This window comes from Melanaphis sacchari, unplaced genomic scaffold, assembly GCF_002803265.2.
Source record: "Melanaphis sacchari strain LSU unplaced genomic scaffold, SCAv2.0 Contig111_pilon_pilon, whole genome shotgun sequence".
Lineage (NCBI taxonomy): Eukaryota > Metazoa > Arthropoda > Insecta > Hemiptera > Aphididae > Melanaphis > Melanaphis sacchari.
This window is the reverse complement of record NW_020270431.1, coordinates 237860-254798: the sequence shown is the minus strand read 5'-3', so window position 1 is coordinate 254798 and position 16939 is coordinate 237860. Positions and strand designations below refer to the sequence as shown.

The 16939-nt window shown below is 28.8% G+C and overlaps 2 protein-coding genes across 3 annotated transcripts in view; one reads left to right on the top strand and one right to left on the bottom strand.

Moving 5' to 3' along the window:
* The window catches only part of LOC112603790 (myb-like protein D), a 65234-nt gene that overhangs the window by 26092 nt on the left and 22203 nt on the right, over window positions 1-16939 (bottom strand). For both annotated transcript variants that reach the window (XM_025352535.1, XM_025352536.1), the window contains exon 2: window positions 3795-3879. The gene's annotated coding sequence lies outside the window, so the exon portion shown is untranslated. The remainder of the gene's footprint in view (window positions 1-3794; window positions 3880-16939) is intronic.
* On the top strand, window positions 14762-16574 carry LOC112603799. The gene is made up of 2 exons (XM_025352547.1): window positions 14762-15219; window positions 16310-16574. The coding sequence occupies exons 1-2, from the start codon at window positions 14762-14764 to the stop codon at window positions 16572-16574; spliced, it is 723 nt and encodes a 240-aa protein (XP_025208332.1).

Genomic DNA, 16939 nt, shown 5'->3' with positions numbered 1-16939 from the left:
AGGGGAGTCAATGAAAATATTTTTCGATATTTTTTTTTTTTTTAATATGATTTGGTATTTTTTTATATTAATTAAAACTAACGATACATTTTATTGAACCAGCAGTCACATTAGGCAACAACTTACGTTGTTTATTATTATGTATACACATTACCATAATGTTTTCGTAACTACATAATTTGAAAACAATAATACAAGCAAACGTTATCGGTTTAAAAAAAAGAGTAATTTTATCACCACAGATCACTCATTAAGTGGTTAGGTTAACATGGTTTTTGAGTGTAATTAAAAATTCGAAGCATAAGAATTTGAATGAATTAGTAAAGGAAAACATCACGGGGGGTGATTATGCGTGGTTTATCATTTCGTATATATCATAATAATATAACCTAAAATGAATGATCGTCGTTATATTTCATATAATATATTATATAGGCACAGCAAAATATTTTTAGGACTCCCCGTTATCTAAAAAATAAATCCCTCCAATACGCACGAAGTAAAAACCGTACAGCCCACCAGCATGGCTGTAGACGTTGGATGCACGCGAGGTCGTGACTCGTAGTGCTCTTATAATTACATATCATAACATAATCGTTCAGGTTATGATGTATTAGTATCCAACAACGATTCAAACAGCGGGAGTTTTGATTAGTATCGATTATGAGTATATAATATGTTATATATGTATAAAAAAACCATATTCGTATAAAAAATAATGTTAGGGGCTTAAAACTTCCTTTATTATTCTTAAAAAAACATGTTATATGGTATACTGATCATTCTGGAAGATACAATATATTAATATTTTATTGAATGAAAAATAAAGACAATATTTAAATTAAAAACGAACATTAATATTATATTTTTTGCCAATACCCAGTGTTTTCTTCTTATTATTTTTTTTTATGTCAATAATTCGACCTTATAGCGGTAAAAAAAAATAATATTAATGTTTATAGATTGTAAAGTAACTAAAAAAATAATTGTTTTCTTACACATGTGAATATAGATATTTAATGAATAATTTTTATTATACCTACTTAATATTCATTATTAATATTGTGTTAGTTTCTTTTTAATTTTAAAATGTAAGGTCGTTGATAAATTTTGTTTTTTAAAGGGTAAGATTATATAAATATATTATTCTCATATTTTATTATTTTATTATCTCGATTAATAAGATATAAATTATTATTGCTTACCAACTTGTAAATGCATTTATTCGATTAATTAAAATGAATTAAAAATTATTATTTAAATAATGTTTTAATACAAGTTCGAAATCATTTAGATAATAAATGCATTAATTAAACGTATATCTATTGAATATTGATCCAATATTAATAAATAAAGCTTAGTAAAGTAAAAAAAAAAAAAATCAATAACTTTGAAGTATTTTGGGAAGATCTAATGACCTGTAACATTGAAAAATGCTTTAATGCTATTTCTTGTAATTCAATTAAATTTAATTGAGGTTTCATACCTTAATAAATCAAAAAATATCAAGTTTATCAATTAAAATCTGTTTTAAATGTATTTAATAATTTGAAAGTATATATTATTATAGACTATAGTGGCAATAATTATTGTAACTTGTAAATTATTATTTAGCATTAAATATTTGTTGCCATATTAAATTTACTGTAATATGAATTATTTCAAATTATAGCGAAACTGTTTTAAATTTAAAACAATCGATTTTTACCAAAGAATTTTTTATGGTTTATCAGTTTCAAAATTATTTTACCAATTCGTGACTAAAATCATTACCATAATGCCATGAAGCTATTATACGTTCCATCAATGGATGATTTTTCACTCAAGACTCATAACTATTTAATATTCTTAAAATAATTCATCACTCACACTTATTGTTAAATATTTGTTTATTCAATGTTATGTAATCTATTATGATATGTAAATATAATAATAATAATAATAATAAAAATATATATCTTTTAGCAACCAGTACATATATTATATGAAGGCTGAAACTATATAAGTACTAATTACTATTATGTACTAAAATTTACTTATTATTTAGTTAAGTTTTTTTTAAATACTTTTTCAATAGATTTTTAATTTAACCAAGTGTGAATGTATGGTTATTAATTATATACATTTTTTATGAACATTCAAAGATTAATTATTAAAATAATTTAAAATCTATGATGTATACAATTGTTATATTGTTAATTATTTGTTGAAGGTGTCATTAATTTTATTACTATTAATATATTAAACCAGCCCCACAAATAATTAAGCACTAATAAAAACTTTATGTTACAGAATTATCACTTAAAAAAAAATCACTCTTGATATCTTTCGTTGAAATCCAATTTAAATTTTTTGAAAAAACTACGGACAGTTATACTAGGTTTTATGGCGTAAATTATATTCAATTTTAAGGACAATATTAGTCGTAATCATTTGATATAATTTTTTCAAAAAATTATATAATACGTATTTTAAGTGTTACTGCTGGATGACTACTCTCCTCACGTCACTATGTCCTTATATTTGTATATTATATTATATATTAATATTGTTTATTGTTATTTTTCTTTTACGTATATATGCTTATAGTAAATACCTTTACAAATTATATATATTCAAAAATATGAAAAAAAAAAATTATAAGTATAAAAAAAGTTTTATTTTTAATTTTATTTAACATGAACTCAATGAAATAGAATATTTATTGGTATTTATTTTTTTTTATGTTTATTTTTTCCACTAAATAAAGGAAAAAATTAAAGTTTTGTAGAAATTAGAAAGTAGTTCAAATTTAGTAGCCGGAAGTGATGCGTAGAATAAATTTTACTTGCATTATAATTGCATATTAATTACTAGTTGAATTCGTGGGACTTTTAGAATGTTTTAAGAATCACGAAGAAGTTCAACAATACTTTAAATTATTAAAGAAACATCTAAAAACAGTTGAAGCTTTTGATGAAAAAATATTTTATATTCTTGTATTTTAATTAATTTTGAATCCATATTTTTGATGAAAATATGAGCTTTTTTACTCTTCTTTTTACATTAATTTTGATGCATTAAACAAAAAATGACCTTAGTTTTACATAGGTATAGTTACTATTGGTTTATTTAATTACTATTTCGTAGTTATTTAATTCAATGGTACATTATTAATCATGTAAATATAAAAAATAATAATGCATGTTTGGTACAAAAAAAAAAAAGGCTATAATGCCTATAATTAATTAAAGATCAAACAGATGCCAATAACTTTATATTTATTGTTGTAAAATAACGAGGAAACGAATAAAATATTGTAAACAATTTTTTACATCCTGCATATTTTTCTATCGCTGCATATCATATTGTGCCAGGCCGAAATAATGGTGAAAATAATACGATTTAAATAAAAAAAAATAATAGTAATAATAAAACTGGACTATGTGTGTTTATATATATATTGTGCATTAAAAAACTGGTCGTTTCATTTAACCGGTTTGACTAAAGTACATTCGTGGATAATAAGTCCGCGAAAAAGAATTTCGTCTGTCCAGCCATCTTCACATTATATTGTATACATATAAACTGTCAAGGTATATATTATAATACAGTATAACGAACTTGCGGTGACAGGTAAAAAAATACAGTGCCAATTTTGGTCACCACACCAGATATTACAAATACATAATGTATTATAAATGATATTGATAAGCAACCCGTATTTTGTTTTTTTTTTTTTTAAATAAATGTGTAAACGTATTATTTGGTAGGGTGGAGAAAAAAACTTTGTGTGTCAAATTCTGACTGCTTACCTGCTGTAAATATGTATATGATGGCTGACAGTCACGTTGATTAAACGTTTTTACACTTGACGATTTGTTCCACATGACCGGTGAGCTGAAAAAAAAAAAAACAAAATTATTATAATGTAATACATTTTTTTTTTTCTAATGTTATTATTACCTAAAACTATTTAATACACACACATTATATTATATATAGTGTAAACAAGTAGAGTTATTATAATGCGCGAGATTTCGTCATAATACAACTGTAGAACAATATAATAGGTAGTCAAACTGCATAATATTGAACGTACAATGTAAAATGTATAGGTATAGGTACTGCGTATAATCAAGTGTAGGTAAATGTCAAAAAGCATAAGCCTCAAATATTTGATAATACGTGTGAAATCTGTAAAAATCGTAAAAAGCGATTTAAATGCGTAGTACAATAGTGCACAGTTTATATATTATACACGTAGACCTACAGAGATGTATTCAGAACGGGGCAATGGGGCACACGACTTCATTGTTTCTAGAAAAATTATAACAAAGTTTTTATACATTATAAACCAGTAGTGTTTTTTTATTCAAATTGTACGTGTAACGGAATTAGTTGTTGTACGATAATATATATATAATATTAACTATTATAATTTACAAAAAACTGCATTGATGTACGCCTTAAGCAAACGTGTCGAAAATAATATATTTTCTGTCATACAATGATTTATTAATATAATTATTTACCTATACCATTTACCCATACTATAAGTACGGATATAGCTGAGAAAAGTGTGTTTACTCTTGACTAAGGATGCGAAAAATCTACCATCTTTAATAATACTCTAGAAATACGATAATAAATAATATGATAACGATAAAATCAAAATGAGTTAATTGTGAATTTCCAGTGACCCCGCAAATTCGCTTTATACCCCAAGTCCCCAATACTTGCAATATTATACTAATAATAATAATAGTTATTACTTTTATTATCTATTCAACGTCTATATAACAGCTATAGTCTTGGAACGTTTTGAGCCAAAAACGTTTCTGTCGCGAGCGCGACATGCAATTCATTATATATAATATTAAACTGCATGTAGCATCATACAGGACTTTCTAGGAATTCATCGTTCGCGTATTATAATAAATCTCACCGCGACTTGCGATAAAAATCGACATGCGTTTATTATGTACACGCGTCCGTTTTCGACTTGGGTCACGGAGGCCATCGAAATCTAAACACACGTAAATGCCAAACGTGTACATATAATACCTACTATTATTATTATAACGCCGAGCACTTCCGTCGAACTCGTTGTAACTCCGGGACCGCGCAGATAATAATATGACGTGTATTATTTATATATATATAGATAGGTTTACCATTTATACAAGTATGATTAATGTTTTTAATATTTTTCTTCCTCGCCGCTTCGTACATTCGTATCTCGTACATGGTCTTATTTCTTTTACGAAATCCGTACCATGCTATATATTGCTTTCTTTACAATATATCTAAGTTTGAAATTACAAAATATAATAACATACAAATGTATTATGTTGTTATATAAATCGATTCAATTGGTTTGCGTTTCTGCCACGTATTTTAAGGGTGTTTTAATTTCACTATTATATATATGTATTATGAAGTTATCTATCAAATGCATTGTCAAACATAATACGCACGACTAATATATTCGTGAGACTAAAAATTATATTAAAATTTGTAGGTCAAACGCTCATAATCTGCAGACTTGCACGTACACACACACACACACACATATATATATATATATATATATAATATATAATTTTGTTTGCCAGCTTGTTATTATATGATTTTGGAGTAACCACATTTACAAGACCATTGCGAGGGACAGACAAAAAAAAAATTACAAAAAACACATCACTCGCATAGTTCAGTCCACAGGCGCGGAATTTTATAGTAATGTTATATACACCCGGCCGAGTGAATCAGAGGCCCAATTATTCTGTACGCATACTCTATGGTACTGTAATACATTATGGTATTTATTAAATGTAAAAAAACTAAAAACCTAACTCGCAATAAAGTTATTTGCCCCCGAGTAGCAGCACAGCTTTAGCAAAAAAAAAAAATGTTTTTATTATTTTTTATTTCTATGTATTATCTATAATTCAATCGTACATAGTTATATTATATGTTATCCTGAGGCTAGTGAAACTCGGGTCGGTGAACAAGAAATTATGTCAAAATCAAACATCATAAATATATTACAGATCGGTGTTCCGGTTTTGTATTAAATATATATATATATATTACTTATAGCTGCAGCCGGTATATTATGTATGTTTAATAGTAGATTATAATGTATTTCAAACGAAAAGTGAATTTTTATTTTCGGTCAAACTAAATAGTAGTGGCTGATTGACAGGATGCTGGTTTTATCTTTAGAAATGATTAACCAAATCTTTGACTCGATCTATGAATTTTCCAACGGTACCGTACCGGTCGACCCACTCATTTCTATCGTTTTCTAGACAGACGGTATCTATAAAACTACTGCCGCAACCACCACTACTACCACTACTACTACTAGGTATTAAATATACTACTATTACTACTACTAATACTACTATTACTACTACTACTACTACTATAATATAATCTATTGGTACCTACTAAACTAGGTATTATTGTTACTAGGTAGGTAAGTTTATATACATATATTTGAACGGCATTCACATTCCAATGTCAAAAGTAATAATCAAATTGGTTCCGGGCCAAAGACATATCGGTCTTTGTGTTTATTGATAATAATATATCATATATGAAATTAAAATAAATACTTAATGTTTAAGAACTCATTAATTCGTTAAAAATACTATGAAAATGCTTTTAAAATCTATAGAAAATAAAAATTGTAAGTGAACTTATTATTGCAAATACGACCAGTGTTCAATTTTGGATACTACTAAATTAGGAATGCTAATGATTTTTAACTGATTATATAATCACTATTAAATTTAATAGATAAGCTCAAATCATGTAATAGAAATTCGTAAATATATTATAATATTATATTGTATACAAAAATAACCCAACCTCGAAATAAATCAAATGTGTTATAAATGTTAAAGTGAAAATAGTTTCCGTTTAAACGGACCATAAAAAAACTATACAATTATAATTTTAATTTAAAATTATACTAATATTACATTACTTTCAACCATCAACGTCACTAAAGGATAGTATAGTAAATTAATAAAAATTGAAGGTTTCGTCATAAATCATAATTAATAATATTAAATTTATACTCTTCGCGTGCGGTCCACATATTATATCGTATACCGTGGAGTGTATTAAAATAAAATGCTGTATTAAATTATCATTAGGTCAGTTCATTAATTCCAAATGGTCGAAATTATGTACAAACGGCGTATGGTTCTAATAATAATACAAAAAAACACACCCAACAACTTTAATCTTAACTCGAGATTCCGGGGGAAAAAAATTAGCATTTTAGTGATGTATGATAAATTATGATTGCACCGAGGAAAATGCATTTGAATTTTAAGAATTGATATTAAATTATGCAAATTCTCAGAATTTGAAAAAGTTATTTTTAATATATAATTTATTTATTGTACGATGTGTACGCGAATAAAAAGATTAAAAATATATGAAATTTTGTTGACCTACATAAAATTTGTTTCTGCAACGGCAGAGAAAATATTGTCAGGTATCATGTCTGAAAATAGCTTCATTAGAATTTAATCTTTAAAACACACAATAAAAACACTTAATGTCAATTATTTAATTCTTGGAATTTGTTTTAATGTATAAAAATAATTTGTAACTAAATAATAAAGAAAAGATATTCGATTAACATTTATAGTAATGTATTAATTAATATCATAAATAAATGGACGATAATATCAAAATATTATCTATAAACAAAATCTAATCATAAAATAATATTGTCGGTTAGTTGAAAACTGAAAAGCTGTAATAATAGTGTACTGTCGTTTTCAAAACGCTCAAAGGATATGACCAATTAAGAATTGTTATTACTACGACGGACATGAGCATTATAATGGTATAACGAATATACCTATACTATATTTTACTCATTATATTTTTAGTTTTAATTAAAAATGAGGAATATCCGAATTCGGACAAAGCATAGAGATTGGTGAAGTTAATAATTTTATTCTACGAATCGACCGTACTACTGTAGGTATATTAAGTACCAAAGGAGAAATCGTTAACTACACCATGCAGACGAATTAAAAACAAAACCGGTAAAAAAAAAAATACGGACTGAGGAATTATAGCGACAAATCCCAGTTAATTCGGTATTATAAATAATATATTCATATATTTATTTACATGTATAAAAAATGACTAATAATAGATTGATGTTGAACTCATTATGATTTTCAAAGAAATGCCATCATCGTCTACAAGACTAAAATATTTCTATTAATTTTACAATGATTGTAAAATTGATTCTTTTTATCTCTTTCTGCATGAACACCATTTTTCGTATAGAAAAATAAACCTATAAAAATTTAAACTACATCCCTGTCGATCATTTAGAAATCAAGTATAAAATAATTATAATAATAATTAATGCTTTGGATATAGGTATTTTTTGATTATTAGCACAATCCATACAAGCGAATTTGCAGTGTAGGGGAGATTTAAAGAAGAATACATTTAAACTTTTACGTTCATAATCATCATCGATTAAACGTCATAAATTATGGTATTTAGTCATTGCTTTTAAATTTAATTTTTCAAGAAAAACATGTAACACACTCACTAAAAATAAAGGGACCTGCATTCCAAATCTTAGATCATAAATTATTTTTATTATTATTATTATTATTTATTATACTACTGTGTTCGCTTTTGTCCTATCAATCCATGACTAATAAACCTCTTGTCTTTATTGATTTAGTGAAATTCTAATAAATTATATTTTATAAAAGATAGTTACAGTGTTCATCATACGATAACAATTTATTAACATTAATTTTTATATTTTATATCATACATAATATACCATATACATAAGTAAAATATAGAAACATTGAAAAATTAAGTATCATTAAAAAATGAGATAATAATAAGAACGGTAAACGTGTAATCAAATATGTTACGCAAATTAAATTTTTTGAAAAAAATTATTATATTATTTACAAAATATCATATTCATTCAATCCACGGAGCGTAAATAACAGAAATGGCTGACACCAAGGTGCGCTGTATGTCAAATTCTAGCGTCACATTTTATTTCTAATTTCAAGTTATATTAATATTGTCTGAAAATAAAAAATCCATAAACAAATGTGTAAATGTGTTATATAGATGAACGAAATATTATTGCAGAACTTCGATGATCAAATTTCGACGCCCTATTTATGACGCAGAAAAAGTACATCGACTCCGTTAGTAGTCAAAAAAAAGCAGAAGACATCCTAAATTATATATCAATTGAAAAAATAATGACATTATAATATTTTCGAGTACCGAAAGAAAAAATCCCATAGTGGAATTCGATTATACACGAGCAATTTTAAATGTATATAGTTTTCGTCAGAGATAATATTAGATTTAATAATTATTTGAAAAAATGATTTTTTTTTTTAAATAGTTTAGCAATTAACATAGGTAATTTTATAATAAATTACTATAGGTAACTAATATTATTTAATATTAATGAATAATGATAAGATTATTGTATTTTTTTTCTACTTATATAGGCGTGTATAAGTTTAAAACGAAGTTGAATAGACATTAAAGTATGCATAATAATAACTTTCCTATATATATAATATTAGTTAAATAATTTACTAACAAATTGTACGGTATAGGTGAATATTAATAAAATAATTATCATAAATTAACATTTTTTTCTGCGAATCAATAAAAACTTAAGAATAATTAAAATTGTTTACAGCAAACTGTGATTATTTATGAACATTTTTACAGAACACGTGAAAACTAACTACAATATACTCTTCGTGAAATCTTAAATAAAATCTGTAATATGTTTATTAGGTATATTATAACAAAATATCGTATACAGTAGAACAAAACAATTATACGATTCACGTTAACACCCGATGTACCTAACACTTTATATCGTCGAAAAAACTGCGATGAGAGTATAACGTATATCTGATAATAATATAATATGTTAATGTTTTAGTAAGACATATCGACGGTGTAGCTCGTTTGGAAATCGCGGCTGATAAGGGTTGGGGGTGGCGGTCGGAGAACTCGTTTGATCATTGTTATTATTTTTTTATTATTATTATTACACTCGCGCGCACACTAAAAAAAAAGACACGCCGTTTATTTATATATATATGTACTACGTGTATAACATAATATATATATATATATATTCGGTATGCGTGTGTGCAGAGAATAGAAAGAAAGAAAGAAAGAATAAAAAACACGTTTTATTTTTCTTTCCACCTCGTCGAGATTCTCCGTGTGTACCAGAGCGTATACGGCGGCAGCGTTGGTCGAGTACGGACCGTGACTGTAGTGATGGTGCGTCGGCGGGGGGGCGAGTGCGGCGACGACTACGATGGCACGTCCCGTTACCGTAGACACCGGTCGGTCGTCAGTCCGTCCGATTCTCTCTGTCTCCGTCTTTCTCTCCAAGTTTTTTACACACGCGCGCGACTATGTTTTTTTTTTTTTATTATTATTATTTTCCCTCAAGTGGGCTCTCGGATTATTATTATAATATTTTATTATAACTACGAACGTGTTCGCCCAAGGACGCGCACGTCTCGGCCATATAATATCATACCGAGATTTCCCGTCATCGTTGAGGGCGGCGGCGATGTGTTCTATTATTATCATATTTTTTTTCCCAATATTATTTTTCCGTACGGAAAAACATATACCATCGCCGTCGCCGCCGCCATATACCGTTAGACGCGGTGATCATCGTGGTCGCGGTCGTTGTCCAAGGACGCGTTCACTAGCCACCACAGCTGCGATGGTTCCGCGCGCGCGTTCAGTCCGATTCGTCGACAGACGGTCGACGTTTACCGCCGCGACTAACGATTGGATCAGCAGGGACCTTATAACTATTGTATAGCCGCTGCTGTTGGGCGCGTTGACCCGCTCCGATGGAAAAGCGTCCAAATTAAAAAGAAAACCGTCTCTCGTGTGCTCAACCGTACACATATTGTACTCCTGTTGTAGATTTAACACGGAAAGACAGTCCTGGGAGATTTGGAGGTCAAGGGCACTATTGCAGTTATGTGTAAAATGGCTAATTAGCCTATATTGAAAAATGCATCTGTCCCAACATAATTTCTGTACATTAGGTACGCACTGTTTTAGTACAATTTTTATCATTATACATTATGTATTTTTATGTAATAGGATTTTAGAAGGAAAAGTTGTAAGTTTATATTGTTTAGACATTGTATTTAACGATAAAATACAAATGCTCTGAGTTAATTTTTATTAAAACCAACAAAATTTTATTAAACATAGTAATATATACATATATTTAATTTCAATAGACAAATCAAATTAAAAGTACGAGCAGATATTATAATATGTATAGGTAAGATACTTTTTATAATTATATAAGTGATTCACTGTTGTAAATTTTAAAATAGACAACTATGTAGACTAACTAATTATTATTGTTTTTACAAGAATAAAATGACCAGCGTTAAATTTTATGTATTTAAATTTTTTTTTTCGATCTCAAACATAATATAATGGCACAATTATAAGTCATATTATAAACTGTTTACTCATCATAATACGGTAGTGTATAAATATAATATGATTCGCGACCTTAATTGCCGGATCTGCTTGTATAATATATACATATTTATGTGTATAGGCACATTGTTCAATCGTTAATGTCGGAGCACATTATTTGTACATATACGTAAATGAGTATAGTAGCCAGTAGTATACAATTACTGCGTGTTTGTGTGTGTGTGTGTGTGTGTGTGTGTGTGTGTTGTATGTATATACTTACGACATTACAAAGTACGAACGGTGTAGAGTGGTGCATGTGCTAGCTGTAGTAGACCACCACGTTTTCGTTGAGCGCCGCCGGACGATGACGCCGAAACAAAAAACATTTACAATTTTATTTTTCAGTCGCGCGTGTACTTAAATATAGCATTATATTCGTGTACGGGACGCGACGAAACAATAATTATTGTGCAATGGCGGTGCGTTTGTTCGTTTCCCAAACGTTAAAGTGTACAAGTATATATACATCACCGTGCACATTATAATACCTTTGTATTATAATATATATAATATACAGACACTAAATATATAGTTTTTGTGAGAGAGTAGGGAAAAGTATGAAAATTTTCTTGAATGACATAATGTAAGTAGTTAAGTCGTAATTGAGGAACACGAATTTTCAGCAGACTTTAGCGTCTCTTATGTTATGTTTTCAATACGAGTTATAATGCTATTTTAGCGATGGTGATCTAAAAATATGTTCGTTAAAACGCTTAGTTAATTGTCGTTTTGATGACATTTATAACTTTTAAGAGCCGGTCATTTGGCATAATATAATATTTATATGTACCTAAATATTATGTACACACGACGCGTGGATATTTTATACATCTATAATGTCTGCTAATGTACATTGTAGCAAGTATAATAATGCACCAACTCATTAAAATTACTATATATAGAAGGTAGAGTATAATAATGGATTTACATTTGTTAACTGTAGAGGTGTGTTAAACGTAAGTTTTATTACAGACACTCCGACAAACGATTTTATTATTATATTAATTCACACACAACACGCAAATCACGTTGTTCAAATTCCATTTATTCATAATTGCGTATATTATACATGTAATAATTGTATGTGTCCGATCACTAAAATCTTGTACTCTTGTTATATGATAACAGTAAAAAAAAAAAAAAAATAATATAAATTAACTCCATGGTGTTGATAAGCCCGATGATAATTTATCTGAACATTCTATTGGCACATTTTATTATGGTATCGTGGTGATTTATGAAATAATTATCACCTAGTCAAAGGAATACTATTACTAATTGTTGCTATATAATTTATATAATATATTATTATATTTACAATTTTAAACATAAAATATATGGGTTTGTTTCTCACCAAAGCTGAATACATTTATACTATATTGAATATTAACTAGAGAGTCTAGATAATATCTAGGTTTATTTATCTAGGCTCTCTAGTATTAACTATATGGTCGTATGGAGTGATAATAATTGACTATGAGTAGATAATACAAACGCGTCGGTCTTCAACGATCGGTTAACGGAACAGGGGCAGCGTAAAATCTGAAATGAGATTCTTGAACTACTGAAACCAAGGACAACATAATGATGATGAGAACCGTCTGAATGACGATTTAGAAATATTAGAAATCAAGATAGGCGTGGGTTTTATATGGTATATATATTATTATGTATAAGAGAGCAAGAGAATAAAAGTCGAATATTGAAGTCTTATTTGTGTACTATATAACAACGAGTGGTCAAGGTGTAAACATAATAAAAATAATATGAAGTCACCGTCTCGTAATTGATTTCACTCTTACGTTCAAATTTTGTAAATTACCAAATAATAATATAATTTATGACATATAGGTACCTAGAGCGAGTGGGATAGTTGAGATTATATTTTTTATTTACTATTATTATTATATTATTCTATTCCTATAAATTCTATTCATCCATGACATTTCTATTTACGCGTGAATTATAATAAGACGCATAATTAGTATATAAATTATTTACCCACAGACAATAATAATAAATAATATTATGTGATAAAAATATATATAAATTATTATTTTTAATACCACAAATTTTTTAATAATATTATGATACACAATAATAATTACTAATTAGTATGCAGAGTGTTATGAAACATTCACAAAAATATTATATCATATCAGTACCTATACATAAATCACAAATTGTACAATATGGTCTTGTATTTTTATTTTAGTGATGTCAGTTAAACAGGAACGCAATACATTTTTTCAGTATAAATATATACTAATTTATACTTAGGGAGCGAGCTTTCATAAATCAGTTAAAACGCATTTGATCGATATACGTAATAATACAATAATTATTATCATACTTAATGCCTATTTATGATAATGGTGGAATGTGGCTTGCTGACTTACGGACTAGAAACTTTATGGTTTATTTAATTCTATTAGATACTGCAAAGTACATATGTACAATAAATTATATTTTAAATTTATAATGATGCCACTTTAAAATATATATATATATATATATACCTATAATAGTAAAATTTTTAGGTTGTTCGAGAGTTCACAAAGATTTGAGTAAATAGCATAAATGACAAACATTATTGTATTTAGTTCTTTAATACGTACTGCGGAAGGATCGAAATCTTTCGTGAACGAGCTGGGCACGCTTAGACATATGACCCATCTCACACGTACGTTCCGTAAATACAGCTGATATTAAAATACGTACATATCTAACAATATGGTTATTAACAAATAATGTCTAAAATTTCTCTCTGCGAGAATCGTGATGTGTTACTTCGGGTTGCTCGGGAACCGGATCGTATACGTGTACAATGTACATATTATTATACGAGTATATACGATATAAGGTCGTCCAAAACTGCCATATAACATGCACGTTTCACTTATATTTTTTTTTAGACATCTTTTTATCGTTGCAAATGCATACGATATAACACGATAACCATTATACAGATAACGCTGTAAGCATCAACGCCAATGTGGATTGTTTGGATGATATAGATGTTGAGTCAGAAAATTTTGCCGGATCAATATTAATCGCGGAGGTTTGCAACAGTTGTCGTTTTCGCGTTGTATCATCCATCATAGGCACACTGCAGTATCTAGCAGTGTTGTATTATAACTTATAACTTCGCCGTATGCAATTAATAAACCTTGTTACATCTCACAACACACTTATGGACCAACACCGGCAGTTGTTATTTTTGTTGGGAGTGGCGTGTCTGACGACTGCCGACACACACTCGTTTACCAAGGGAAACACAAACACCGAAATCATATCCTCTCGGGAAGTTTCCCGGACTGAACCACCACCCCAGAACGAGCAGCCATCCCAAGTCAAACTTCCATTGCGAGAAGAACCTTTATCCCAGAGCCAACTTTCAACTCAAAGTCAACTAACAACGCATGTTGAAAATTCTACTCACGCCCCTTGCAGAAGTGGTAGTATTAACAACGAAGATACCAACGAGTCCACAATACCTACTTCGACTACTGTTAGCGTCGAGGCAGTCACTGACAGACTTCGCAACCAGGTGATACGGTTGACTAATGAGCTTAGTAAAGCGGTTGCCGCGCTACACATCGCTCAGCAACGCGAACGAAAGCTAGCTATATTGGAAAGAGAGAAATACAGGTACCATGGTATTATAATAAATACAAAAAGTACACTTTGCATACGTTTATATGTGCGTACACAGCGATTAATATAAATCACCAATCACTGCTTACCTCAGATTTGGTCTAATATTGTACTATATAATGTATAGAAAAATTTAATATAACACGATAATTTAAAAAAAAACTCGCAAGATGATTCGTGTCTCTAACAGAAACTATTATTTATTTATTTTTACTTCTTTAAGTCGTAAGAGCTAAAATAGATTAGTGGTATTGCTTCTTAAATGACGATAATATCAGCAATAAATACCAATATTGATCATTTGATCCAATATGCCTGTATTACACGTATGAAGTTAAATTAGTAATTTGGTATGTTAAAAAAATCTATTTACATTAATTAAGTCAAATTATGATGACGGTGATACGTCAGAGTTACGATAATAATTGTCATGAGTTTATATAATTATATGTATTGCACTGTGCTATAGCAGTATAAAATGCATATTTGTACACTTTTATAACACTGTCTTACCGATACATATGTGATGCAAGGCTGAGCGAGTAAATTAAAATTATTTTAACTTGAATTTGTAAATTTAAGTTAATAGCGACAGATATGGGTCAAGTTCAAAAATATAAATTAAATATAAGATAGAATATACTAAATTTAAAAAGATGTGTTCTTTTAAAAATTAAATTCATGTACCAAAAATAAATTTTGTATTGTTATAATAATTATAATTTATATTGACTATTATAACTTAGATAAAACTACTATGCTAGATAAAATATTAAAGTGAGAAAAAAATTGAGGAATATAATTAAATCAAAGGGACTAAAAATCAATTAATTACAAGACAAAATTTAGCTCGTAAATAGTAACTAGATAATATGTACCTCAAAATGTTTAATCCTCAGTCTTGCGTATATTTTACATTACTGATAACCTTATAAACCAGATATATAATTATATTTAAAAAACCGTGGCACCGATATATTATTTGTTATTATTCAATATTATAGTAGCATATCAGGTATAATTTTTTAATAAATATATAATATAATATATCATCACATAACAACACGTCATTCTAATATCGTAGTTATGTAAAAGTGGCGTCAGAAAAGGTGCTGAGTCTAGTGGACAACGTGCAGCACGCCGAGAACGGATTAGCCGCTGACACATATCGGGAACGGCAGGTCCAGCAGCGGCTGGCCCGCACCCAACGGACGCTGGGTCGATCGCGCCGCCGGTTGCAGGTGATCCGCCGACTGTTAGCCGGCGCGGAAGTGGGTCTGGTGCACTTGGAGAGCAGTAGGGTGCTAAGCATGTGCAGCGGAAATAGCAAGAAACCACAGGAAACGTAGGAAATGCAGCACAGCGCCAAGTCACCGTCTTTGAAACACGCATTGGACGTATAATCATAATAGCGGCAATGTCTTCACTTCTCACTGCACTGGCTAATCTCATACCATACATCGCACGTATTCACGACATTTATTATTTACTGCATATCCCGGCTTATGCATAATATTGAATTACCTTAAAGTGGTTTATTTTCATTCTTTTTTTTTTTGCCTAATTAAATCCGACTAATCGACACTTTTTGATTTAGAGTCGTTATAAATTATTATTATTATTATTATTGTTATTATTATATGAACGATAGGTCGTTGACGGAACAGTGTTAGACACACACACACACACACACACACACACACACACACACACA